Genomic DNA, 26,449 nt, shown 5'->3' with positions numbered 1-26,449 from the left:
GGGAGGGTTGCTGTACCAGTACCAGAACAGAGGGAGGGTTGCTGTACCAGAACAGAGGGAGGGTTGTTGTACCAGTACCAGAACAGAGGGAGGGTTGCTGTACCAGAACAGAGGGAGGGTTGCTGTACCAGTACCAGAACAGAGGGAGGGTTGCTGTACCAGAACAGAGGGTGGGTTGCTGTACCAGTACCAGAACAGAGGGTGGGTTGCTATACCAGTACCAGAACAGAGGGAGGGTTGTTGTACCAGAACAGAGGGTGGGCTGTTGTACCAGAACAGAGGGTGGGCTGTTGTACCAGAACAGAGGGTGGGCTGTTGTACCAGAACAGAGGGAGGGTTGCTGTACCAGAACAGAGGGAGGGTTGCTGTACCAGAACAGAGGGAGGGTTGCTGTACAAGAACGGAGGGAGGGTTGCTGTACCAGAACAGAGGGAGGGTTGCTGTACCAGAACAGACGGAGGGTTGCTGTACCAGTACCAGAACAGAGGGTGGGCTGTTGTACCAGAACAGAGGTAGGGTTGCTGTACCAGAACAGAGGGAGGGTTGCTGTACCAGAACAGAGGGAGGGTTGCTGTACCAGAACAGAGGGAGGGTTGCTTTACCAGTACCAGAACAGAGGGAGGGTTGCTGTACCAGAACAGAGGGAGGGTTGCTGTACCAGTACCAGAACAGAGGGAGGGTTGCTGTACCAGAACAGAGGGAGGGTTGCTGTACCAGTACCAGAACAGAGGGAGGGTTGCTGTACCAGAACAGAGGGAGGGTTGCTGTACCAGAACAGAGGGAGGGTTGTTGTACCAGTACCAGAACAGAGGGAGGGTTGCTGTATCAGAACAGAGGGAGGGTTGCTGTACCAGTACCAGAACAGAGGGAGGGTTGCTGTACCAGAACAGAGGGAGGGTTGCTGTACCAGTACCAGAACAGAGGGAGGGTTGCTGTACCAGAACAGAGGGAGGGTTGCTGTACCAGTACCAGAACAGAGGGAGGGTTGCTGTACCAGTACCAGAACAGAGGGAGGGTTGCTGTACCAGTACCAGAACAGAGGGAGGGTTGTTGTACCAGAACAGAGGGAGGGTTGCTGTACCAGAACAGAGGGAGGGTTGCTGTACCAGTACCAGAACAGAGGGAGGGTTGCTGTACCATAACAGAGGGAGGGCTGTTGTACCAGAACAGAGGGAGGGTTGTTGTACCAGAACAGAGGGAGGGTTGTTGTACCAGTACCAGAACAGAGGGAGGGCTGTTGTACCAGAACAGAGGGAGGGTTGTTGTACCAGTACCAGAACAGAGGGAGGGTTGTTGTACCAGAACAGAGGGAGGGTTGCTGTACCAGTACCAGAACAGAGGGTGGGTTGCTGTACCAGTACCAGAACAGAGGGTGGGTTGCTATACCAGTAACAGAACAGAGGGAGGGTTGTTGTACCAGAACAGAGGGAGGGTTGCTGTACCAGTACCAGAACAGAGGGAGGGTTGCTGTACCAGTACCAGAACAGAGGGAGGGTTGCTGTACCAGAACAGAGGGTGGGTTGCTGTACCAGTACCAGAACAGAGGGAGGGTTGTTGTACCAGTACCAGAACAGAGGGAGGGTTGCTGTACCAGTACCAGAACAGAGGGAGGGATGCTGTACCTGAACAGAGGGAGGGTTGCTGTACCAGAACAGAGGGAGGGTTGTTGTACCAGTACCAGAACAGAGGGAGGGTTGCTGTACCAGAACAGAGGGAGGGTTGTTGTACCAGTACCAGAACAGAGGGAGGGTTGCTGTACCAGTACCAGAACAGAGGGAGGGATGCTGTACCAGAACAGAGGGAGGGTTGCTGTACCAGAACAGAGGGAGGGTTGTTGTACCAGTACCAGAACAGAGGGAGGGTTGCTGTACCAGAACAGAGGGAGGGTTGTTTACCAGTACCAGAACAGAGGGAGGGTTGCTGTACCAGAACAGAGGGAGGGTTGCTGTACCAGAACAGAGGGAGGGTTGCTGTACCAGAACCAGAACAGAGGGAGGGTTGCTGTACCAGTACCAGAACAGAGGGAGGGTTGCTGTACCAGAACAGAGGGAGGGTTGTTGTACCAGTACCAGAACAGAGGGAGGGTTGCTGTACCAGAACAGAGGGAGGGTTGCTGTACCAGTACCAGAACAGAGGGAGGGTTGCTGTACCAGAACAGAGGGAGGGTTGCTGTACCAGAACAGAGGGTGGGTTGCTGTACCAGTACCAGAACAGAGGGAGGGTTGCTGTACCAGTACCAGAACAGAGGGAGGGTTGTTGTACCAGAACAGAGGGAGGGTTGCTGTACCAGAACAGAGGGAGGGTTGCTGTACCAGTACCAGAACAGAGGGAGGGTTGCTGTACCAGTACCAGAACAGAGGGAGGGTTGCTGTACCATAACAGAGGGAGGGCTGTTGTACCAGAACAGAGGGAGGGTTGTTGTACCAGAACAGAGGGAGGGTTGTTGTACCAGTACCAGAACAGAGGGAGGGCTGTTGTACCAGAACAGAGGGAGGGTTGTTGTACCAGTACCAGAACAGAGGGAGGGTTGTTGTACCAGAACAGAGGGAGGGTTGCTGTACCAGTACCAGAACAGAGGGTGGATTGCTGTACCAGTACAAGAACAGAGGGTGGGTTGCTGTACCAGTACCAGAACAGAGGGAGGGTTGTTGTACCAGAACAGAGGGAGGGTTGCTGTACCAGTACCAGAACAGAGGGAGGGTTGCTGTACCAGTACCATAACAGAGGGAGGGTTGCTGTACCAGTACCAGAACAGAGGGAGGGTTGCTGTACCAGGACCAGAACAGAGGGAGGGTTGCTGTACCAGAACAGAGGGAGGGTTGCTGTACCAGAACAGAGGGTGGGTTGCTGTACCAGTACCAGAACAGAGGGTGGGTTGCTATACCAGTACCAGAACAGAGGGAGGATTGTTGTACCAGAACAGAGGGAGGGTTGCTGTACCAGTACCAGAACAGAGGGAGGGTTTGCTGTACCAGTACCAGAACAGAGGGAGGGTTGCTGTACCAGAACAGAGGGGGGTTTCTGTACCAGGACCAGAACAGAGGGAGGGTTGCTGTACAAGAACAGAGGGAGGGTTGCTGTACCAGAACAGAGGGTGGGTTGCTGTACCAGTACCAGAACAGAGGGAGGGTTGTTGTACCAGTACCAGAACAGAGGGAGGGTTGCTGTACCAGTACCAGAACAGAGGGAGGGATGCTGTACCTGAACAGAGGGAGGGTTGCTGTACCAGAACAGAGGGAGGGTTGTTGTACCAGTACCAGAACAGAGGGAGGGTTGCTGTACCAGAACAGAGGGAGGGTTGTTGTACCAGTACCAGAACAGAGGGAGGGTTGCTGTACCAGTACCAGAACAGAGGGAGGGATGCTGTACCAGAACAGAGGGAGGGTTGCTGTACCAGAACAGAGGGAGGGTTGTTGTACCAGTACCAGAACAGAGGGAGGGTTGCTGTACCAGAACAGAGGGAGGGTTGTTGTACCAGTACCAGAACAGAGGGAGGGTTGCTGTACCAGAACAGAGGGAGGGTGCTGTACCAGAACAGAGGGAGGGTTGCTGTACCAGTACCAGAACAGAGGGAGGGTTGCTGTACCAGAACAGAGGGAGGGTTGTTGTACCAGTACCAGAACAGAGGGAGGGTTGCTGTACCAGGACAGAGGGAGGGTTGCTGTACCAGTACCAGAACAGAGGGAGGGTTGCTGTACCAGAACAGAGGGAGGGTTGCTGTACCAGAACAGAGGGTGGGTTGCTGTACCAGTACCAGAACAGAGGGAGGGTTGCTGTACCAGTACCAGAACAGAGGGAGGGTTGTTGTACCAGAACAGAGGGAGGGTTGCTGTACCAGAACAGAGGGAGGGTTGCTGTACCAGTACCAGAACAGAGGGAGGGTTGCTGTACCAGTACCAGAACAGAGGGAGGGTTGCTGTACCATAACAGAGGGAGGGCTGTTGTACCAGAACAGAGGGAGGGTTGTTGTACCAGAACAGAGGGAGGGTTGTTGTACCAGTACCAGAACAGAGGGAGGGCTGTTGTACCAGAACAGAGGGAGGGTTGTTGTACCAGTACCAGAACAGAGGGAGGGTTGTTGTACCAGAACAGAGGGAGGGTTTGCTGTACCAGTACCAGAACAGAGGGTGGATTGCTGTACCAGAACAGAGGGTGGGTTGCTGTACCAGTACCAGAACAGAGGGAGGGTTGTTGTACCAGTACCAGAACAGAGGGAGGGTTGCTGTACCAGTACCAGAACAGAGGGAGGGTTGCTGTACCAGTACCAGAACAGAGGGAGGGTTGCTGTACCAGTACCAGAACATAGGGAGGGTTGCTGTACCTGTACCAGAACAGAGGGAGGGTTGCTGTACCAGAACAGAGGGTGGGTTGCTGTACCAGTACCAGAACAGAGGGAGGGTTGCTGTACCAGTACCAGAACAGAGGGTGGGTTGCTGTACCAGTACCAGAACAGAGGGAGGGTTGCTGTACCAGAACAGAGGGAGGGTTGCTGTACCAGAACAGAGGGAGGGTTGCTGTACCAGAACAGAGGGAGGGTTGCTGTACCAGTACCAGAACAGAGGGAGGGTTGCTGTACCAGTACCAGAACAGAGGGAGGGTTGTTGTACCAGTACCAGAACAGAGGGAGGGTTACTGTACCAGAACCAGAACAGAGGGAGGGCTGTTGTACCAGAACCAGAACAGAGGGAGGGCTGTTGTACCATAACAGAGGGAGGGCTGTTGTACCATAACAGAGGGAGGGTTGCTGTACCAGAACAGAGGGAGGGCTGTTGTACCAGAACAGAGGGAGGGTTGCTGTACCAGAACAGAGGGAGGGTTGCTGTACCAGTACCAGAACAGAGGGAGGGTTGTTGTACCAGAACAGAGGGAGGGTTGCTGTACCAGAACAGTGGGAGGTTTGCTGTACCAGTACCATAATAGAGGGAGGGCTGTTGTACCATAACAGAGGGAGTGCTGTTGTACCATAACAGAGGGAGGGCTGTTGTACCATAACAGAGGGAGGGCTGTTGTACCAGAACAGAGGGAGGACTGTTGTACCAGGACAGAGGGAGGACTGTTGTACCAGAACAGAGGGAGGGCTGTTGTACCAGGACAGAGGGAGGACTGTTGTACCAGAACAGAGGGAGGGCTGTTGTACCAGAACAGAGGGAGGACTGTTGTACCAGAACAGAGGCAGGGCTGTTGTACCAGAACAGAGGGAGGGTTGCTGTACCAGTACCAGAACAGAGGGAGGGTTGCTGTACCAGAACAGAGGGAGGGTTGCTGTACCAGTACCAGAACAGAGGGAGGGTTGCTGTACCAGTACCAGAACAGAGGGAGGGTTGCTGTACCAGAACAGAGGGGGGGTTGCTGTACCAGTACCAGAACAGAGGGAGGGTTGCTGTACCAGAACAGAGGGAGGGTTGCTGTACCAGTACCAGAACAGAGGGAGGGTTGTTGTACCAGTACCAGAACAGAGGGAGGGTTGCTGTACCAGAACAGAGGGAGGGTTGCTGTACCCGAACAGAGGGAGGGTTGCTGTACCAGTACCAGAACAGAGGGAGGGTTGCTGTACCAGTACCAGAACAGAGGGAGGGTTGCTGTACCAGAACAGAGGGGGGGTTTCTGTACCAGGACCAGAACAGAGGGAGGGTTGCTGTACAAGAACAGAGGGAGGGTTGCTGTACCAGAACAGAGGGTGGGTTGCTGTACCAGTACCAGAACAGAGGAAGGGTTGTTGTACCAGTACCAGAACAGAGGGAGGGTTGCTGTACCAGTACCAGAACAGAGGGAGGGATGCTGTACCTGAACAGAGGGAGGGTTGCTGTACCAGTACCAGAACAGAGGGAGGGTTGCTGTACCAGTACCAGAACAGAGGGAGGGTTGCTGTACCAGAACAGAGGGGGGGGTTTCTGTACCAGGACCAGAACAGAGGGAGGGTTGCTGTACAAGAACAGAGGGAGGGTTGCTGTACCAGAACAGAGGGTGGGTTGCTGTACCAGTACCAGAACAGAGGGAGGGTTGTTGTACCAGTACCAGAACAGAGGGAGGGTTGCTGTACCAGTACCAGAACAGAGGGAGGGATGCTGTACCTGAACAGAGGGAGGGTTGCTGTACCAGAACAGAGGGAGGGTTGTTGTACCAGTACCAGAACAGAGGGAGGGTTGTTGTACCAGTACCAGAACAGAGGGAGGGTTGCTGTACCAGTACCAGAACAGAGGGAGGGATGCTGTACCAGAACAGAGGGAGGGTTGCTGTACCAGAACAGAGGGAGGGTTGTTGTACCAGTACCAGAACAGAGGGAGGGTTGCTGTACCAGAACAGAGGGAGGGTTGTTGTACCAGTACCAGAACAGAGGGAGGGTTGCTGTACCAGAACAGAGGGAGGGTTGCTGTACCAGAACCAGAACAGAGGGAGGGTTGCTGTACCAGTACCAGAACAGAGGGAGGGTTGCTGTACCAGAACAGAGGGAGGGTTGTTGTACCAGTACCAGAACAGAGGGAGGGTTGCTGTACCAGTACCAGAACAGAGGGAGGGTTGCTGTACCAGAACAGAGGGAGGGTTGCTGTACCAGAACAGAGGGAGGGTTGCTGTACCAGTACCAGAACAGAGGGAGGGTTGCTGTACCAGTACCATAACAGAGGGAGGGTTGCTGTACCATAACAGAGGGAGGGCTGTTGTACCAGAACAGAGGGAGGGTTGTTGTACCAGAACAGAGGGAGGGTTGTTGTACCAGTACCAGAACAGAGGGAGGGCTGTTGTACCAGAACAGAGGGAGGGTTGTTGTACCAGTACCAGAACAGAGGGAGGGTTGCTGTACCAGAACAGAGGGAGGGTTGCTGTACCAGAACAGAGGGTGGGTTGCTGTACCAGTACCAGAACAGAGGGAGGGTTGTTGTACCAGTACCAGTACAGAGGGAGGGCTGTTGTACCAGAACAGAGGGAGGGTTGTTGTACCAGTACCAGAACAGAGGGAGGGTTGCTGTACCAGAACCAGAACAGAGGGAGGGTTGCTGTACCAGTACCAGAACAGAGGGAGGGTTGCTGTACCAGAACAGAGGGAGGGTTGTTGTACCAGTACCAGAACAGAGGGAGGGTTGCTGTACCAGAACAGAGGGAGGGTTGCTGTACCAGTACCAGAACAGAGGGAGGGTTGCTGTACCAGTACCAGAACAGAGGGAGGGTTGCTGTACCAGAACAGAGGGAGGGTTGCTGTACCAGAACAGAGGGTGGGTTGCTGTACCAGTACCAGAACAGAGGGAGGGTTGCTGTACCAGTACCAGAACAGAGGGAGGGTTGTTGTACCAGAACAGAGGGAGGGTTGCTGTACCAGAACAGAGGGAGGGTTGCTGTACCAGTACCAGAACAGAGGGAGGGTTGTTGTACCAGTACCAGAACAGAGGGAGGGCTGTTGTACCAGAACAGAGGGAGGGTTGTTGTACCAGTACCAGAACAGAGGGAGGGTTGCTGTACCAGAACAGAGGGAGGGTTGCTGTACCAGAACAGAGGGTGGGTTGCTGTACCAGTACCAGAACAGAGGGAGGGTTGTTGTACCAGTACCAGAACAGAGGGAGGGCTGTTGTACCAGAACAGAGGGAGGGTTGTTGTACCAGAACAGAGGGAGGGTTTCTGTACCAGTACCAGAACAGAGGGTGGATTGCTGTACCAGTACCAGAACAGAGGGTGGGTTGCTGTACCAGTACCAGAACAGAGGGAGGGTTGTTGTACCAGAACAGAGGGAGGGTTGCTGTACCAGTACCAGAACAGAGGGAGGGTTGCTGTACCAGTACCAGAACAGAGGGAGGGTTGCTGTACCAGAACAGAGGGGGGTTTGCTGTACCAGGACCAGAACAGAGGGAGGGTTGCTGTACCAGAACAGAGGGAGGGTTGCTGTACCAGAACAGAGGGTGGGTTGCTGTACCAGTACCAGAACAGAGGGAGGGTTGTTGTACCAGTACCAGAACAGAGGGAGGGTTGCTGTACCAGTACCAGAACAGAGGGAGGGTTGCTGTACCAGTACCAGAACATAGGGAGGGTTGCTGTACCTGTACCAGAACAGAGGGAGGGTTGCTGTACCAGAACAGAGGGTGGGTTGCTGTACCAGTACCAGAACAGAGGGAGGGTTGCTGTACCAGTACCAGAACAGAGGGTGGGTTGCTGTACCAGTACCAGAACAGAGGGAGGGTTGCTGTACCAGAACAGAGGGAGGGTTGCTGTACCAGAACAGAGGGAGGGTTGCTGTACCAGTACCAGAACAGAGGGAGGGTTGCTGTACCAGTACCAGAACAGAGGGAGGGTTGTTGTACCAGTACCAGAACAGAGGGAGGGTTGCTGTACCAGAACCAGAACAGAGGGAGGGTTGTTGTACCAGAACCAGAACAGAGGGAGGGCTGTTGTACCATAACAGAGGGAGGGCTGTTGTACCATAACAGAGGGAGGGTTGCTGTACCAGAACAGAGGGAGGGCTGTTGTACCAGAACAGAGGGAGGGTTGCTGTACCAGAACAGAGGGAGGGTTGCTGTACCAGTACCAGAACAGAGGGAGGGTTGTTGTACCAGAACAGAGGGAGGGTTGCTGTACCAGAACAGTGGGAGGGTTGCTGTACCAGTACCATAATAGAGGGAGGGCTGTTGTACCATAACAGAGGGAGTGCTGTTGTACCAGAACAGAGGGAGGACTGTTGTACCAGAACAGAGGGAGGGTTGCTGTACCAGTACCAGAACAGAGGGAGGGTTGCTGTACCAGAACAGAGGGGGGGGTTGCTGTACCAGTACCAGAACAGAGGGAGGGTTGCTGTACCAGAACAGAGGGAGGGTTGCTGTACCAGTACCAGAACAGAGGGAGGGTTGCTGTACCAGAACAGAGGGGGGGTTGCTGTACTAGTACCAGAACAGAGGGAGGGTTGCTGTACCAGAACAGAGGGTGGGTTGCTGTACGAGTACCAGAACAGAGGGAGGGTTGTTGTACCAGTACCAGAACAGAGGGAGGGTTGCTGTACCAGAACAGAGGGAGGGTTGCTGTACCAGAACAGAGGGAGGGTTGCTGTACCAGAACAGAGGGTGGGTTGCTGTACCAGTACCAGAACAGAGGGAGGGTTGCTGTATCAGTACCAGAACAGAGGGAGGGTTGTTGTACCAGAACAGAGGGAGGGTTGCTGTACCAGTACCAGAACAGAGGGAGGGTTGCTGTACCAGTACCAGAACAGAGGGAGGGTTGTTGTACCAGTACCAGTACAGAGGGAGGGTTGCTGTACCAGAACCAGAACAGAGGGAGGGTTGTTGTACCAGAACCAGAACAGAGGGAGGGCTGTTGTACCATAACAGAGGGAGGGTTGCTGTACCAGAACAGAGGGAGTTCTGTTGTACCAGAACAGAGGGAGGGTTGCTGTACCAGAACAGAGGGAGGGCTGTTGTACCAGAACAGAGGGAGGGTTGTTGTACCAGAACAGAGGGAGGGTTGCTGTACCAGAACAGTGGGAGGGTTGCTGTACCAGTACCATAACAGAGGGATGGCTGTTGTACCAGAACAGAGGGAGGGTTGTTGTACCAGGACCAGAACAGAGGGAGGGTTGCTGTACCAGTACCAGAACAGAGGGAGGGCTGTTGTACCAGAACAGAGGGAGGGCTGTTGTACCAGGACCAGAACAGAGGGAGGGTTGCTGTACCAGTACCAGAACAGAGGGAGGGCTGTTGTACCAGAACAGAGGGAGGGCTGTTGTACCAGAACAGAGGGAGGACTGTTGTACCAGAACAGAGGGAGGGTTGCTGTACCAGTACCAGAACAGAGGGAGGGCTGTTGTACCAGAACAGAGGGAGGGCTGTTGTACCAGAACAGAGGGAGGGCTGTTGTACCAGAACAGAGGGAGGGCTGTTGTACCAGAACAGAGGGAGGGCTGTTGTACCAGAACAGAGGGAGGGCTGTTGTACCAGAACAGAGGGAGGGCTGTTGTACCAGAACAGAGGGAGGGCTGTTGTACCAGAACAGAGGGAGGACTGTTTGTACCAGAATGGAGGGAGGGGTGTTGTACCAGAACAGGGGGAGGACTGTTATACCAGGACCAGAACAGAGGGAGGACTGTTGTACCAGGACCAGAACAGAGGGAGGACTGTTGTACCAGGACCAGAACAGAGGGAGGACTGTTGTACCAGGACCAGAACAGAGGGAGGACTGTTGTACCAGGAACAGAACGGAGGGAGGAGTGTTGTACCAGAACAGAACAGAGGGAGGACTGTTGTACCAGGAACAGAATGGAGGGAGGACTGTTGTACCAGGAACAGAACGGAGGGGGGAGTGTTGTACCAGGAACAGAAGAGAGGGAGGACTGTTGTACCAGGAACAGAACGGAGGGAGGACTGTTGTACCAGGAACAGAACAGAGGGAGGACTGTTATACCAGGAACAGAACAGAGGGAGGACTGTTGTACCAGGAACAGAACAGCGGGAGGACTGTTGTACCAGGAACAGAACAGAGGGAGGACTGTTGTACCAGGAACAGAACAGCGGGAGGACTGTTGTACCAGGAACAGAACAGAGGGAGGACTGTTGTACTGGGAACAGAACAGCGGGAGGACTGTTGTACCAGGAACAGAACAGTGGGAGGACTGTTGTACCAGGAACAGAACGGAGGGAGGACTGTTGTACCAGGAACAGAACGGAGGGAGGACTGTTGTACCAGGAACAGAACAGTGGGAGGACTGTTGTACCAGGAACAGAACGGAGGGAGGGCTGTAGCTTCTGTTGCTCTTCAATCATCAGTTGTCTCACATCTGTTTGGGCTGAATGTTATTTGATGGCATTATGAATTAAAGGGATCTAATGTTTGCACGTATAAAGAAGGACAACTTTAATAGTTTGTTTTCAATTCCCACAGCAAATCTCTGAAATGGCCTTTCGCTGTATTTTTTGTAGTTTGGATGAATGCAGCTGACCACATTGTATTGCTATTATTAATTATCCTCTTTCTCCTTCCCTCAGTGCCTGAAGACCAAGACTCTGCTGCAGACTCCCAAAACCTCCTCACGTCCTCTCTGCCAAATCTAGGATCATGTCGGGCACCTATGACGAGTCAGCCAGCCAGGAGGATGGCACAGACAGCTTCTGGGAGGTGAGAACAGACCACACCTGTTTGGAGATATATTAATATGTAGTCAAACATGCATCCCTTTCAGTGGAACTGGGATTTGAACCAGCAACTCCAGGTGTCCACACTTTGCTGGCACTGCGTCACCCTCTTTTGGCTTTGCAGCAGAGTTGGCTGCGTGACAGTCCGCTGACTAGGGCTACTGATGAAGGAACCTCAGACTCAGGGCTCCTTTAAAAATGTCCTAAACCCTTTAGGAAGGCTTTCTGTTAGATATAGAGTAGCTGTGTTCCTCGTTGTCCTTTCCCCTTGTCTAGCTGTGTCCTTTTCTGTCTATGTCTCTTGTTTTCATTTATTTTATTGCTCCTCACTGTATCACTCAGGGAGACACTGACAATAGCGTTCTTAAGGTGGCGCGACAATGATCACTCAGTAGGGAGACACTGACAATACCATTCTTAAGGTGGCACGACAATGATCACTCAGTAGGGAGACACTGACAATACCGTTCTTAAGGTGGCATGACAATGATCACTCAGTAGGGAGACACTGACAATAGCGTTCTTAAGGTGGCACGACAATGATCACTCATTAGGGAGACACTGACAATACCATTCTTAAGGTGGCACGACAATGATCACTCAGTAGGGAGACACTGACAATACCGTTCTTAAGGTGGCATGACAATGATCACTCAGTAGGGAGACACTGACAATACCGTTCTTAAGGTGGCATGACAATGATCACTCAGTAGGGAGACACTGACAATACCGTTCTTAAGGTGGCACGACAATGATCACTCAGTAGGGAGACACTGACAATAGCGTTCTTAAGGTGGCACGACAATGATCACTCAGTAGGGAGACACTGACACCACTGTTCGTGGAACGCCACATTCTTAAGGTGGAATGTTTTGAATGTAATTGAAATGCCTCTCATTCTGGTACCTATGAAAGGTGGGAAACTATAAGCGTGCTGTGAAGCGGATTGATGATGGCCACCGGCTCTGCAATGACCTGATGAACTGTATACAAGAGCGAGCCAAAATCGAGAAGGCCTACAGCCAGCAGCTGACCGACTGGTCTAAGAGATGGAGACAGCTGGTGGATAAAGGTACGAGGGGAGAAGGGGAGACACACCCAGCAGCCCACAGTGGATTGGAAGAGTTATATTGTCATCTGTAGGAGCATGCTTTAAAAAAATAATAAACTCCTTCTAGTTTTGTCATGGGAGTACAGTGAATACCTCGTCTCCCTCTAACCCTGACCCTCTTCTCCCTCTCCCTCTAACCCTATCTCTTCTCCCTCTAACCCTGACCCTCTTCTCCCTCTAACCCTGGCCCTCTTCTCTCCTTCTCCCTCTAACCCTGACCCTCTTCTCCTTCTCCCTTTAACCCTGACCCTCTTCTCCTTCTCCCTCTAACTCTGACCCTCTTCTCCTTCTCCCTCTAACCCTACCTCTTCTCCCTCTAACCCTGACCCTCTTCTCCCTCTCCCTCTAACCCTGGCCCTCTTCTCCTTCTCCCTCTAACCCTGACCCTCTTCCCCTTCTCCCTCTAACCCTGACCCTCTTCTCCTTCTCCCTCTAACCCTACCTCTTCTCCCTCTAATCCTGACCCTCTTCTCCTTCTCCCTCTAACCCAACCTCTTTTCCCTCTAACCCTGACCCTCTTCTCCCTCTCCCTCTAACCCTGGCCCTCTTCTCCTTCTCCCTCTAACCCTGACCCTCTTCTCCTTCTCCCTCTAACCCTACCTCTTCTCCTTCTTCCTCTAACCTTGACCCTCTTCTCCTTCTCCCTCTAATTCTGACCCTCTTCTCCGTCTCCGTCTCCCTCTAACCCTGACCCTCTTCTCCTTCTCCCTCTAACTCTGACCCTCTTCTCCTTCTCCCTCTAACCCTACATCTTATCCCTCTCCCTCAGGGCCCCAGTACGGCAGTGTGGAGAGGGCCTGGGTGGCAATGATGACCGAGGCTGAGAAGGTGAGTGAGCTGCACCAGGATGTGAAGAACGGACTGCTCAACAATGACTTTGAGAAGGTGAAGAACTGGCAGAAGGACTCCTACCACAAACAGATGATGGGAGGCTTCAAGGAAACCAAAGAGGCAGAGGAGGGCTTCAAGAAGGCCCAAAAACCATGGGCCAAGAAGCTCAAGGAGGTGAGGGGCAACCACCTGTACTACTGTACACTTGAGCATTGCCGTAGAGATCTGGACCAAATCAGAACATGCACCACGCTCTGCTGTAACCTTGAAGTAGTTTGCATTGAAATGATACCTCCAAAAGTGTAAATATCCTTCAAAATATACCATATCTTCTCTCCTCAGCTTGAGACTGCCAAGAAGACGTACCACCTGGCGTGTAAGGAGGAGAAGGTGGCGTCCAGCAGAGAGGCCAACAGCAAGGCAGACACCTCAGTCACAGCCGACCAACAGAAGAAGCTCCTGGACAAGGTGGACAAGTGCAAGCAGGACTCTCAGAAGGTGAGCTCCCCAGAACCCTACTCCCCTGACCCCTACTGCCCAGACCCCTACTGTCCAGACCCCTACTGCCCAGGCCCCTACTCCCCAGGCCCACACGCCCAGGCCCCTACTGTCCAGGCCCCTACTGTCCAGGCCCCTACTGTCCAGGCCCCTACTCCCCAGGCCCCTACTGTCCAGGCCCCTACTGTCCAGGCCCCTACTCCCCAGGCCCCTACTCCCCAGGCCCCTACTGTCCAGGCCCCTACTCCCCAGGCCCCTACTCCCCAGGCCCAAAGGCCCAGGCCCCTACTGCCCAGACCCCTACTGTCCAGGCCCCTACTCCCCAGGCCCCTACTCCCCAGGCCCATACGCCCAGACCCCTACTGTCCAGGCCCCTACTGTCCAAGCCCCTACTGTCCAGGCCCCTACTCCCCAGGCCCCTACTGTCCAGGCCCCTACTGTCCAGGCCCCTACTCCCCAGGCCCCTACTGTCCAGACCCCTACCGCCCAGACCCTCCACTGCTCACTCTCCTCTTTCTCCGTCTCTTCATGATAGGGAGGCCTCTCATCCTATTGCCATTACTAGTTCCAGGAGTTTTTCTTGACCATGTGTCCTGACCAGTTAAAGATCTTGGCCCAGTGATTATCTATTCACTAGTATAGTGAAGGGATTCCCAAACTCTTACACTCAGGCCCCCCTTCCAGCATTGGGGAACATCCCTCTCCGCCACCTGTGCGAGCGTGCCACACCTATTTCTATGGGCACAAGCACTATTCATGGCACAAACTGTTCACAGCCCTCTTGTTGGCTTATTTCCTGCAAAACGAAACATTTGGCCATGTCTCATGTGTATTCATGTGATATTTGAGTGACTCAAACGTTACAAACAAAATCGATGAGCAAAAACCTAGCTAAAAAACGGTAGCTGACATGGGCTAATTGAGCTGGACATTTCTGACAAGTTGTAAATAGCTCTCTAAGGTATGCAATGACTGATGACTGACATAAGTGTGTGTGTGTGTGTGTGTGTGTGGGTGGGGGGGGGGGGCGCAGGGGGAACGACGCAGGGGGAACGCCCCACAGTTTGGGAACCACTGGTAAAGTGGACTTTACTCTGCTGAGCCCACTGGAATGATAACACAGCCTTGCTTCCCCTTGACCCATTCAAACCATTACACAAGTTCAATAACACTGTCTTACAACTACTGAGAGGACAACTAATTATCATTCATCCTTGGTCAACATCAATCATCACTACTTCTCAGTAACCTCAAGCTCGTAAAGACCTTGCTATGCAGAAGCTAAAACATGTAAGAAGGTAGAAAAATAAAAGTCACTGTTAAAACCTCTAGTGACTCCCCATCCCGCATGCGGGAGAGTAATCATCGCCTGACACTAATTAGCATAACGCAACGGACATAAATATCCCTAGAAAATATTCCTATTCATTAAAATCACAAATGAAATATATTGAGACACAGTTTAGCCTTTTGTTAATCACCCTGTCATCTCAGATTTTCAAAATATGCTTTACAGCCAAAGCTAGACAAGCATTTGTGTAAGTTTATTGATAGCCTAGCATAGCATTTTGTCCAGCTAGCAGCAGGTAACTTGGTCACGGAAATCAGAAAAGCAATCAAATTAAACCGTTTACCTTTGATGAGCTTCGGATGTTTTCACTGACGAGACTCCCAGTTAGCTAGCCAATGTTCCTTTTTTCCAAAAATATTATTTTTGTAGGCGAAATAGCTCCGTTTGTTCTTCACATTTGGCTGAGAAATTGCCCGGAAATTGCAGTCACGAAAACTAAGAGAAAAATATTCCAAATTAGCTCCATAATATCGACAAAAACATGGCAAACGTTGTTTATAATCAATCCTCAAGGGGTTTTTCAAATATCTATTTGATAATATATCCACCGGGACAATTAGTTTATCAGTAGGACCGATTGGAGTAATGGCTACCTCTGTATTTTACGCGAGAGTCACCCTGGGAGCCATCAGGTGACCACATACGCAATGTAGCCGCCTACGGCTATTCTTCAACATAAATGCGTAAAACTACGTCACAATGCGGTAGACACCTTGGGGAATACGTAGAAAGTGTAAGCTGGTTGATAGCACATTCACAGCTCAATAGGGACTCATTGGAACGCAGCGCTTTCAAAATATGGTGCACTTCCGGATTGGATTTTTCTCAGGCTTTCGCCTGCAACATCAGTTCTGTTATACTCACAGACAATATCTTTACAGTTTTGGAAACGTTAGAGTGTTTTCTATCCTAAGCTGTCAATTATATGCATACTCTAGTATCTTGTCCTGACAAAATATCCCGTTTAAAACGGGAATGTTTTTTTTCCAAAAATGAAAATACTGCCCCTAGAGTCGCAACAGGTTTTAAGGTGTAAAATGTTGACATTAAAATAAACATTCTGAAAGGGCTCTGAAACACCAAAACACATTGTGAAAGGGCTCTGAAACACTAAAACACATTCTGAAAGGGCTCTGAAACACTAAAACACATTCTGAAAAGGCTCTGAAACATTAAAACACATTCTGAAAGGGCTCTGAAACATTAAAACACATTCTGAAAGGGCTCTGAAACATTAAAACACATTCTGAAAGGGCTCTGAGACATTAAAATAAACATTCTGAAAGGGCTCTGAAACATTAAAACACAATCTGAAAGGGCTCTGAAACACTAAAACACATTCTGAAAGGGCTCTGAAACATTAAAACACAATCTGAAAGGGCTCTGAAACATTAAAACACATTCTGAAAGGGCTCTGAAACATTAAAACACATTCTGAAAAGGCTCTGAAACACTAAAACATTCTGAAAGGGCTCTAAAACACCAAAACACATTCTGAAAGGGCTCTGAAACATTAAAACACATTCTGAAAGGGCTCTGAGACATTAAAATAAACATTCTGAAAGGGCTCTGAGACATTAAAATAAACATTCTGAAAGGGCTCTGAAACATTAAAACACATTCTGAAAGGGCTCTGAAACATTAAAACACATTCTGAAAAGGCTCTGAAACACTAAAACATTCTGAAAGGGCTCTAAAACACCAAAACACATTCTGAAAGGGCTCTGAAACATTAAAACACATTCTGAAAGGGCTCTGAGACATTAAAATAAACATTCTGAAAGGGCTCTGAGACATTAAAATAAACATTCTGAAAGGGCTCTGAAACATTAAAATAAACATTCTGAAGGGCTCTGAAACACTAAAACACATTCTAAAAGGGCTCTGAAACATTAAAACACATTCTGAAAGGGCTCTGAAACACTAAAACACATTCTGAAGGGCTCTGAAACATTAAAACACATTCTGAAAGGGCTCTGAAACATTAAAACACATTCTGAAAGGGCTCTGAAACATTAAAACACATTCTGAAAGGGCTCTGAAACATTAAAACACATTCTGAAAGGGCTCTGAAACACTAAAACACATTCGGAAAGGGCTCTGAAACACCAAAACACATTCTGAAAGGGCTCTGAAACATTAAAACACATTCTGAAAGGGCTCTGAAACATTAAAACACATTCTGAAAGGGCTCTGAAACACCAAAACACATTCTGAAAGGGCTCTGAAACATTAAAACACATTCTGAAAGGGCTCTGAAACACTAAAACATTCTGAAAGGGCTCTAAAACACCAAAACACATTCTGAAAGGGCTCTGAAACATTAAAACACATTCTGAAAGGGCTCTGAGACATTAAAATAAACATTCTGAAAGGGCTCTGAGACATTAAAATAAACATTCTGAAAGGGCTCTGAAACATTAAAATAAACATTCTGAAGGGCTCTGAAACACTAAAACACATTCTAAAAGGGCTCTGAAACATTAAAACACATTCTGAAAGGGCTCTGAAACACTAAAACACATTCTGAAGGGCTCTGAAACATTAAAACACATTCTGAAAGGGCTCTGAAACATTAAAACACATTCTGAAAGGGCTCTGAAACATTAAAACACATTCTGAAAGGGCTCTGAAACATTAAAACACATTCTGAAAGGGCTCTGAAACACTAAAACACATTCGGAAAGGGCTCTGAAACACCAAAACACATTCTGAAAGGGCTCTGAAACATTAAAACACATTCTGAAAGGGCTCTGAAACATTAAAACACATTCTGAAAGGGCTCTGAAACACCAAAACACATTCTGAAAGGGCTCTGAAACATTGAAACACATTCTGAAAGGGCTCTGAAACACGAAAACACATAACCCGCTTTGCGGGGGTCCTCGGACCCTCAGCTCTCACCTGTACAGCCTGTGTGGTTGTTTATCCCTAACATGTTATTAATATACTCTCTGTCTGATCTTCACCATGCAGGCTAAGGAGAAGTATGAGAAGACTCTGGATGAGCTGAGGAAGTGTACGCCCCAGTACATGGAGAACATGGAGACAGTGTTTGACACATGTCAGCAGTTTGAGGAGAAGAGACTGAGCTTCCTCAGGGAGGTGCTGTTGGACATCAAACGACACCTCAACCTCACTGAGAACCAAAGGTAGGTCCATACTCACACCACCTGGGCACCACCATTATGATACACTGAGTCAAGTTGAATGTGTCAGAATAGAGATGTAACTTCTCTCTATCCGTCTTCAGTTACGCCACAGTGTACAGAGACCTGGAACACACCATCACCTCTGCCAGTGCACAAGATGACCTGAAGTGGTTCAGCAACAACCACGGCCCTGGTATGCATATGAACTGGCCCCAGTTTGAGGTACACAACTACTTCTTCTCAGTTAGCCTAACAATGCGTGTGTTTTAATTGATCGTTTTCAACTCATGGAATTAATTTCAATTCACTTCCTCCATTGACTGAAGGGGAAAAACTAGGAATTGACTTGTAACTGGCTTGCTCCCCACCTTCCTTCCTTCCAGGAGTACAATCCAGAGCTCACTCACATGATCAGCAAACGGGAGAAGTCGAAGAAAGGGACAGACGGTATAATGCTGACTAGCGTGACAGCCAACCATGTGGCAGCACCCAACCATGTGGCAGCACCGAACCATGTGGCAGCACCGAACCATGTGGCAGCACCGGCTGGAGACAGGGGCAGGTTGGTCTCATAGACAGGGGCAGGTTGGTCTCATAGACAGGGGCAGGTTGGTCTCACAGACAGGGGCAGGTTGGTCTCACAGACAGGGGCAGGTTGGTCTCACAGACAGGGGCAGGTTGGTCTCACAGACAGGGGCAGGTTGGTCTCACAGACAGGGGCAGGTTGGTCTCACAGACAGGGGCAGGTTGGTCTCACAGACAGGGGCAGGTTGGTCTCATAGACAGGGACAGGTTGGTCTCACAGACAGGGGCAGGTTGGTCTCACAGACAGGGGCAGGTTGATCTCACAGACAGGGGCAGGTTGGTCTCACAGACAGGGGCAGGTTGGTCTCACAGACAGGGGCAGGTTGGTCTCACAGACAGGGACAGGTTGGTCTCACAGACAGGGGCAGGTTGATCTCACAGACAGGGGCAGGTTGGTCTCACAGACAGGGGCAGGTTGGTCTCACAGACAGGGGCAGGTTGGTCTCTCCACCACCACGGTTACCTTCTGTAGTAGAACAAACATGCCTTTCTAACATGTAGAGTCACTGTGAGTGTCATCACAGAGACCATTTTCATGTTTTATCAATACTAACAGCAGAATGTATCTAATTTTACGATGTCAGGGGTGTAATAGGCATTGTGCAATAGTAAGTAAGTAAGCCTTGTCCAATGTGTAGTGTGTAAGGGGTTACATTGTAAATATGCCTTGTCTGAGCCAGAACAGCCCATAGGTGCAATAGGTAATATATGAATTATGTGTATGAGTATGAGATGTTATATCTGTTTTCATACAGATGATATCAGTTGTTTGCTCAAGACTATTTCCTCTTGTATTGGGGGCTAGAACAGGTATCTAATCTAATGTCCAGGAGGTGGCAGCAGATTCATGTTGATATAAAGTTAACCGTTCATAAATACAAAGCATGCGATGTTATTGCAAACTACAGTATCAATACGATGTCGATTAGGGCAGCCCCCCCACACCTCTCTGATGGGGTTAAATGACGAATATTTCGGTTGAGTGCAGTCAGTTGTTCAACTAAAAAGGTATCCCCTTTCCCTTTCCAATAACCTATTGTGAAATGTCACAGTTGTGTTTGGTAATATCTCCACAAGTGCTGTTTAGTGGCCAGAAGATGATGTCACCCAGTTGTTTTAGTATTATTATGTGATTATAGCAGAACAGAGAAGTGGGGGCGGGGAATGTTTTCTCATGCTGGGTTGACATGAATAAAGAGATCAGCTCATAAAAGTGAAACATCCCGTTTGGGTCTCCAATTCACTCAGCCCTTTCTCCTTTCTCACATGACCCTCCTTTCTCACATGATGACCATGTTGATGAATAGTGATCCTAGTTACTGGAGGAAGCTTGTGGTGAAACATTTCTGCAACCGAACAATGATGATAATGGTCTAGGATGTTGAAACGTCTCCTCCTCCACAGTGTGAGCAGCTCTGATAAGAACCAGGCCTACTCCTCCCAGGACCAGGCCTACTCCTCCCAGGACCAGTCGGCAGAGTGGTCAGACGATGAGCAGGCCGCGCCAAACTCAGGCTCAGACACCAATGGGGGTGGAGCCAACCCCTTTGAGGATGAGTCAGCGAAGGGCGTACGGGTGAGGGCGCTGTACGACTACGACGGGCAGGAACAGGATGAACTCACCTTTAAAGCAGGTGAGCATCTCAACAAGAACTAACAACTCTATTTGGTTGTGATTCTGTTTGTCATGTATCTTTTGAAAATGTTATGTAAAAAAATCTATTTCCCATTTGGGACAATAACGTTACTAATACTGCTGCTACTACTGCTGCTACTAATACGACTACAACTACTACTATTACTTGTGAACCTTTTAGAAACGAAATCTGTTGATTGGGTACCACAAGAAAGACACTAAATTGTGCACTGGACTTTTCAATTATATTTGTTTTGATATATATGATTTAAAACCAATCATCTAACTAACCCGCAGTAGGATAAAAGGTTTCCAAACATAAAAATCAGTTTTTTTGTCTCATTACCTTTTTCATCCCAAAAAGAAAACAAACAATAGCAACATCCACGGCCCTGGCATGCATATGAACTGGCATCAGTTTGAGGTACAGTTTGCAAAAAGTTAACACACACACCTCAAATATAACCCAGATTTCAACCAAAAATCTACAACAGAGTTTCAAGGTTTGGTTGATTTCAAATTGAATTCAAATTGAATTCATGTTTGTTGATAATCAAAAATCAATCAAAATTGTATGTCAATCTGATGTCTCCCTCTCTCCTTCTCCATCTCTCCCTCTCCCTCTCCCTCTCCCTCTCCCTCTCCCTCTCCCTCTCCCTCTCCCTCTCCCTCTCCCTCTCCCTCTCTCCATCTCCATCTCTCCCTCTCCCTCTCTCCACCTCTCTCTCCCTCTCCCTCTCTCCACCTCTCGCTCTCTCTCCATCTCCATCTCTCTCTCTCTCTCTCTCTCCATCTCTCCCTCTCCCTCTCCCTCTCCCTCTCCCTCTCCCTCTCCCTCTCTCCATCTCCATCTCCATCTCTCCCTCTCCCTCTCCCTCTCTCCACCTCTCTCTCTCTCTCCCTCCCTCTCTCCACCTCTCGCTCTCTCTCCATCTCCATCTCTCTCTCCCTCTCCCTCTCTCCACCTCTCGCTCTCTCTCCATCTCCATCTCTCACTCTCTCTCCCTCTCTCCACCTCTCTCCACCTCTCTCTCTCTCTCCCTCTCTCGCTCTCCCTCGCTCTCTCGCTCTCTCCCTCGCTCTCCAACTCTCCCTCTCTCTCTCTCTCTCTCTCCACCTCGCTCTCCCTCTCTCCATCTTGCTCTCCCTCTCTCTCTTGCTCCATCTCTCCCTCTCCATCTCTCGCTCCGTCCTTTCTCACAGGAGACGAGCTAACTAAACTAGAAGATGAGGATGAGCAGGGCTGGTGTAAAGGCCTGTTGGACAGTGGCAAGTTGGGTTTATATCCTGCTAATTACGTAGAGCCCATCTAGTTGGGTTTATATCCTGCTAATTACGTAGAGCCCATTTTGTTGGGCTTATATCCTGCTAATTACGTAGAGCCCATCTAGTTGCTTGGGTCACCCAGACTGACCGTCCAATCATACTGCACATTGCCAGAGACTTCAAAGCAACGCTTCCCTGTTCCTGCTCTCAGCCTGACCAACCAACACACTGACTGAGCAGTCTTTATTTAAACACTCCCCTAGGACCCACATCAGAGAAACACAGCACCAACATAACCAACACATATCAGCTACAACACTGGGATTGTTACCACAGTCAAACCATGACAGTATGTGTGTACCAACAACACCACAACTCCTAGGAGCGCAGGAAAAACATTCTGCCGTGTTCTATTCCAATGTTGTGCTGTGGTTGTGATGAAATTTACCTGGCAGTATGGAAGTATTTTCCCTCGTAACACTAGTGATATGGTAAAGTCAATGGTGCCTGCATAGCCAGAATAAGCTATGCACTGTGCATTGTAAATATTAGCCGATTTTTTTTTGCAACAATGCTATGCGAAACTGTACAGTCCTGTTTGTTTTTTTTTTGCATCTGTCATTCCATGTAAGGTTTTAAATATGCTGTATAGTACAACAGATTCTCTCTGTTTTTCTATCTTTTCTATGTGAGTTGCTCCTGTGTTGAGTGTTATGCTGTGTTTTGGTGTTTTCCCCCTGAAGTCCCCCTGAGCAACAGCAGCAGCATGTCCTACTGGATCACAATAATGACATTTAGCTGATCCTTGACAAATCACTGTCGAGCGGAGCAGAGCAGTACTACACTGTTGAGCCTTGTTCAGTGTAACGGTAATCAACAGTGTTTCTCTACACACTGTTGTACCAGGGACTGGTAAGCTTGGATGTCTGTTTATGTTGAAAACCTGCTCTCAAGATCAGATGAAATCAGTGTCTGTGACGCACTCAGGCGTAGTGGGTGCGGAGTCAGGCGCAGGAGGCAGAAGGTACAGAGTAGTGCTTTTATTTAGGCACAGTGTACCGGGCGCACATCCACGATTGGCCCAAAAACAGGACCTAACTAGTCTGGAGAAAAACCCAAAACGAAACACACTACCACACATAAACACAGTGGAAAAACAAGCCCGCACAAAGAGCAGGCGGACCTTACCGCCTTAAATAGCCCAACTAAAACCCTAAGCAAGAAACAGGTGAAACCAATTAGACAAAACCAACAGAAAAGGGAAAGGGGATCGGCGACAGCTAGTAGACCGGTGACGACGACCGCCGAGCGCCGCCCGAACAGGAAGAGGAGCCACCTTCGGTAGGAGTCGTGACAGTGTCAGTCAGATAACCACCTGATGGACCACTCAGCAATGTCCCAGGGACCGGTTCCCGTCGGACCATGGATCCTGGGAATGACTGGTATAGAATACATACCTTCCCCAAGGCAGCATTGAGTAACTTGTAGTACCTCTGACCATGTCCCTCATGTGCCTGTAATTTCCTGTGTAATTTCTTGACCCCACTCCTTTCTGGACTCATCACTTCTTCTTCTGACCATGTGTTGGGTTTAGGTGTGAGAGCATGTGAACAACACCCCCTTCCTTTTTTCTGGTTACATGTTTACAGCAGTGGCTTTTTCGAAGGGTCAGGGTTCAAACATTAATTAGCCTACGTGGGCCTCCACAAAGGTTCAGCACAAATACAAAATTGATCCAACACCACCCTACTCCATCAATGGTGAAACGGGACTGGGCTTGTCATCAGAAATGGACTGTCCCTGACCAAATTAAAGGAGCCAAAGAAATGTGGGAATATGAGCTAATTCTGGGAATTTGCTGTATGGATGATCACATTTACAGTAACAACCCAACGAGAGCCCCACTTCCCCATGGGAGATACTAGATCCTGTCTCCTCTGGCTCAACACTGTAACCATAACTGTTTTTGTTGCCATGGCTTCAGTTTATTATACGACTACAATGTCCTGTCTTTTTTCTGAATGAAAATTATAAGTCACCTTTACTGTGTCCCGGCTCAGTCTCCAACTTGCTATCTCTGATCTAACAGTCATTGCATGCTCGATCACCATAAATAAGCATTGAATTCTACTGTGAGCTTACTGTACAAATTGACCCAACTTTGTTTATGTTTTTATCCTGTCTCTTGAATCCTAAACATAATCCTATGAAAGCTGATGCCAATGATTTTGGTCTCTTAACTGGCAAAATTTTGAGAAATCAGTATATTCAATGTTTTTTAGCATCTCCAAATAATTGGGAGAATTTGAATCTACACAAAATCCACAAAATCCTGTTAAATCTCAATCCTTGTATTTTGAGCTAGTGAATCCAACAGAATCTTCAGCAGAGAATATACTTGTAATATGTGTGACTGTTATATGACACAGCTGTTGTGTTCATTTCCTTAGCAACCCTGGGAGGTTGTGAAGGCTATAATACCCTGATTGCTCTCTCAACACAAGAGGTGTGTACTCTTACTGACATGGGGACAAAAAGCTACAGTACAAAGTGCACTGCAGAAAAAGGCAGAAAGCGGAGCCTCCACTGAAATATTGATGAGGAAACTGAATTTTCTGCTGCTAGAAGTTTATTCTGGAGATCTGGGATATATGGCTGTGGGGGGACATTTTGGGACTGTACACATCCGATTGTGGGATAAAACACTTTAACCATCAGCTCTCAAAATGAGTGTTGTGGCAGCGCAAGCTCTGAAACACAAGCCTAGCTAACTCCGTAAATGCTTTACCTGAGCCACCACTCATACTCACAACACACACTCTAACAGGGAGAGAAAGAGAGCATGCATATCTAACGATGCATTTACCTTGCATTTTACCTCGTTTTGCGTACTGTATGTAGGGGAACCAGTGGTCGGACATGTGGGAAATCCCTAGTGGTCTAGAAGTCTGTCTGTTTAGAATAATAGCTATTTACTCTACAAACTGTAGTGCCTGTTCATCTGCATACAACAAAATAAAATTCTTCATCAAAACATTGATATGACTATTGTGATGATGATAGGTACATGCATTCTGTAGATAGAGGGGTGGTATAAAAAGAGGGGTGGTTTCCCCGGTGCTGGATCCAAGAGGATAACGTAAAACAAAAAAGTAAATCTGCACCCTGGTATGATGCTCCAAAAATATGCACTCTGTGGACATGTAAACGTACACTCTTAGAAAAAAAGGGTTATGCGGTTGTCCCCATAGGTGAACCCTTATTGGTTCCATGTAGAACCCTTTTGGGTTCCAGTTAGAACTGATTTGGAAAGGGTTCTACATGGAAACCCAAATTATTCTACCTGGAACCAAAAGTTTCTTCAAAGGGTTATCCTATGGGGCCAGTCGAAGAACCGTTTTTTGTTCTAGATAGCCATTTTTTTCTAAGAGTGTAGTGTCCATTTATGTATATTCTAGACCCTGGGTAATCAACGCCTACCCCACTAGGTCCAGAGCCTGCTGGTTTTCTGTTCTACCTGATAATTAAATGCACACACCTGGTATCCCAGGTCTAAATCAGTCCCTAGGGGGGCAATGAAAAAAAATGCAGTGGAACTGGCTTCAAGGTCCAGAGTTGAGTTTGAGGGCTCTAGACTATGTGGAAAGACCCCATTTAATATGGAACCAATGTTAAATCACTTTACATAAAGCCTGGAGATATAGCACTCTACAGCTTATCATTAGCATATATGAGCCTTTATAACGTCTTATGACAAGTCTAATCGGGGCGAAAAAAAGGGGGCGGCAGTGTAGCCTAGTGGTTAGAGCATTGGACTAGTAACCGAAAGGTTGCAAGTTCAAATCCCCGAGCTGACAAGGTACAAAATCTGTCGTTCTGCCCTTGAACAGGCAGTTAACCCACTGTTCCTAGGCTGTCATTGAAAATAAGAATCTGTTCTTAACTGACTTGCCTGGTTAAATAAAGGTAAAAAATAAAATAAAATAAAAAAAATATCATTGCTATACCTGCAGGCTGTAAGTAAAGTGTTCCCCAACTCGCCACTAGAGGTCATCAGTAAACTTCAGCTCCTACCAGAGTATGTGAGTCGTGCGGACCTGGAACCGGAGCTTGTCCAATTTGATTGGAACTTGGAGCAAGATTCCCAAAGGCTGGAGCGGCCTTCTCGCCAGCTCCAATTTTGCTCCAGTAGCACTCACTCCACGAGCTCAGGGCATGCCGCTCCAGCATGCATTTGTAGTCTACTAGTGTGCTGCTAATAGTCCCTTGCTTTCGCTACTGTCATGGAATTGGCTAAATGCTTTTTTTTTTTTTTTACGGATAAAACGCACAGGTGCCAAATCAAGGTGACTTACAAAGATGAGGACCAAGAGCATGAGAGGGAGTGCAGCCACTGTTATGTTTTCTATTTTTTTAATAAAAATAATACTAATTCATAATACAATCAAACATGTCTAACAAACCAAACACAGATATTAAAACCTCTTATGGCTGCGATCCCCGTACAGGGATCAACATCAGGGGAAATTTCAGTGACAACTAAAAATATAACGACGTAACATTAAACATTCTTGAAAATGCAAGTGTCTTACATCCTTCAAAAGATTAGAATCTTGGTAATCAAACTACGTTTTCCGATTTAAAATAGCTATTACAGAGAACAAATTCCATGCTTTTGTTTGAGAAGAGCGATCAACAACAAAAAACATTTTCCGCCATGAAAGTTTTTACACATTCACATCTGAAGGTAAAATTATGACTTACATTCTGATATCTTTCTCTTATTTATCTTCCTGAGGGTCCCAGTGATCAAATGAAGTGCCGTTTTCCTTGATAAAATAAATTTTTATAGCCTAAATCGAAACATTTTGTAAACCGTTTCTGCCGTGAATTCCATCTCTATCAATTTTTTACGGAGCA

General features: G+C 48.7%; 1 protein-coding gene across 4 annotated transcripts in view; it reads left to right on the top strand.

The window, feature by feature from the left end:
• The window catches only part of LOC109899409 (protein kinase C and casein kinase substrate in neurons protein 1-like), a 52,349-nt gene extending 27,780 nt beyond the window's left edge, over window positions 1-24,569 (top strand). For 3 of the 4 annotated variants that reach the window (XM_020494628.2, XM_020494636.2, XM_020494645.2), the window contains 9 exons: window positions 10,953-11,082; window positions 12,015-12,171; window positions 12,980-13,215; window positions 13,384-13,539; window positions 17,867-18,042; window positions 18,144-18,264; window positions 18,426-18,604; window positions 20,032-20,261; window positions 21,467-24,569. In XM_020494628.2, the coding sequence (XP_020350217.1) occupies window positions 11,023-11,082; window positions 12,015-12,171; window positions 12,980-13,215; window positions 13,384-13,539; window positions 17,867-18,042; window positions 18,144-18,264; window positions 18,426-18,604; window positions 20,032-20,261; window positions 21,467-21,576 (1,425 nt within the window). In that variant the 5' untranslated portion in view covers window positions 10,953-11,022 and the 3' untranslated portion in view covers window positions 21,577-24,569. Of the gene's footprint in view, window positions 1-10,952; window positions 11,083-12,014; window positions 12,172-12,979; window positions 13,216-13,383; window positions 13,540-17,866; window positions 18,043-18,143; window positions 18,265-18,425; window positions 18,605-20,031; window positions 20,262-20,627; window positions 20,688-21,466 lie in introns of all 4 variants that reach the window. The other variant, XM_020494657.2, reaches the window with a different exon arrangement.
• Window positions 24,570-26,449: the final 1,880 nt, after the last annotated feature.

The sequence above is a fragment of the Oncorhynchus kisutch genome, linkage group LG1, assembly GCF_002021735.2.
Source record: "Oncorhynchus kisutch isolate 150728-3 linkage group LG1, Okis_V2, whole genome shotgun sequence".
Lineage (NCBI taxonomy): Eukaryota > Metazoa > Chordata > Actinopteri > Salmoniformes > Salmonidae > Oncorhynchus > Oncorhynchus kisutch.
Note: the sequence above shows the minus strand (reverse complement) of the source record. Positions and strands in the feature narration are given on the sequence as shown.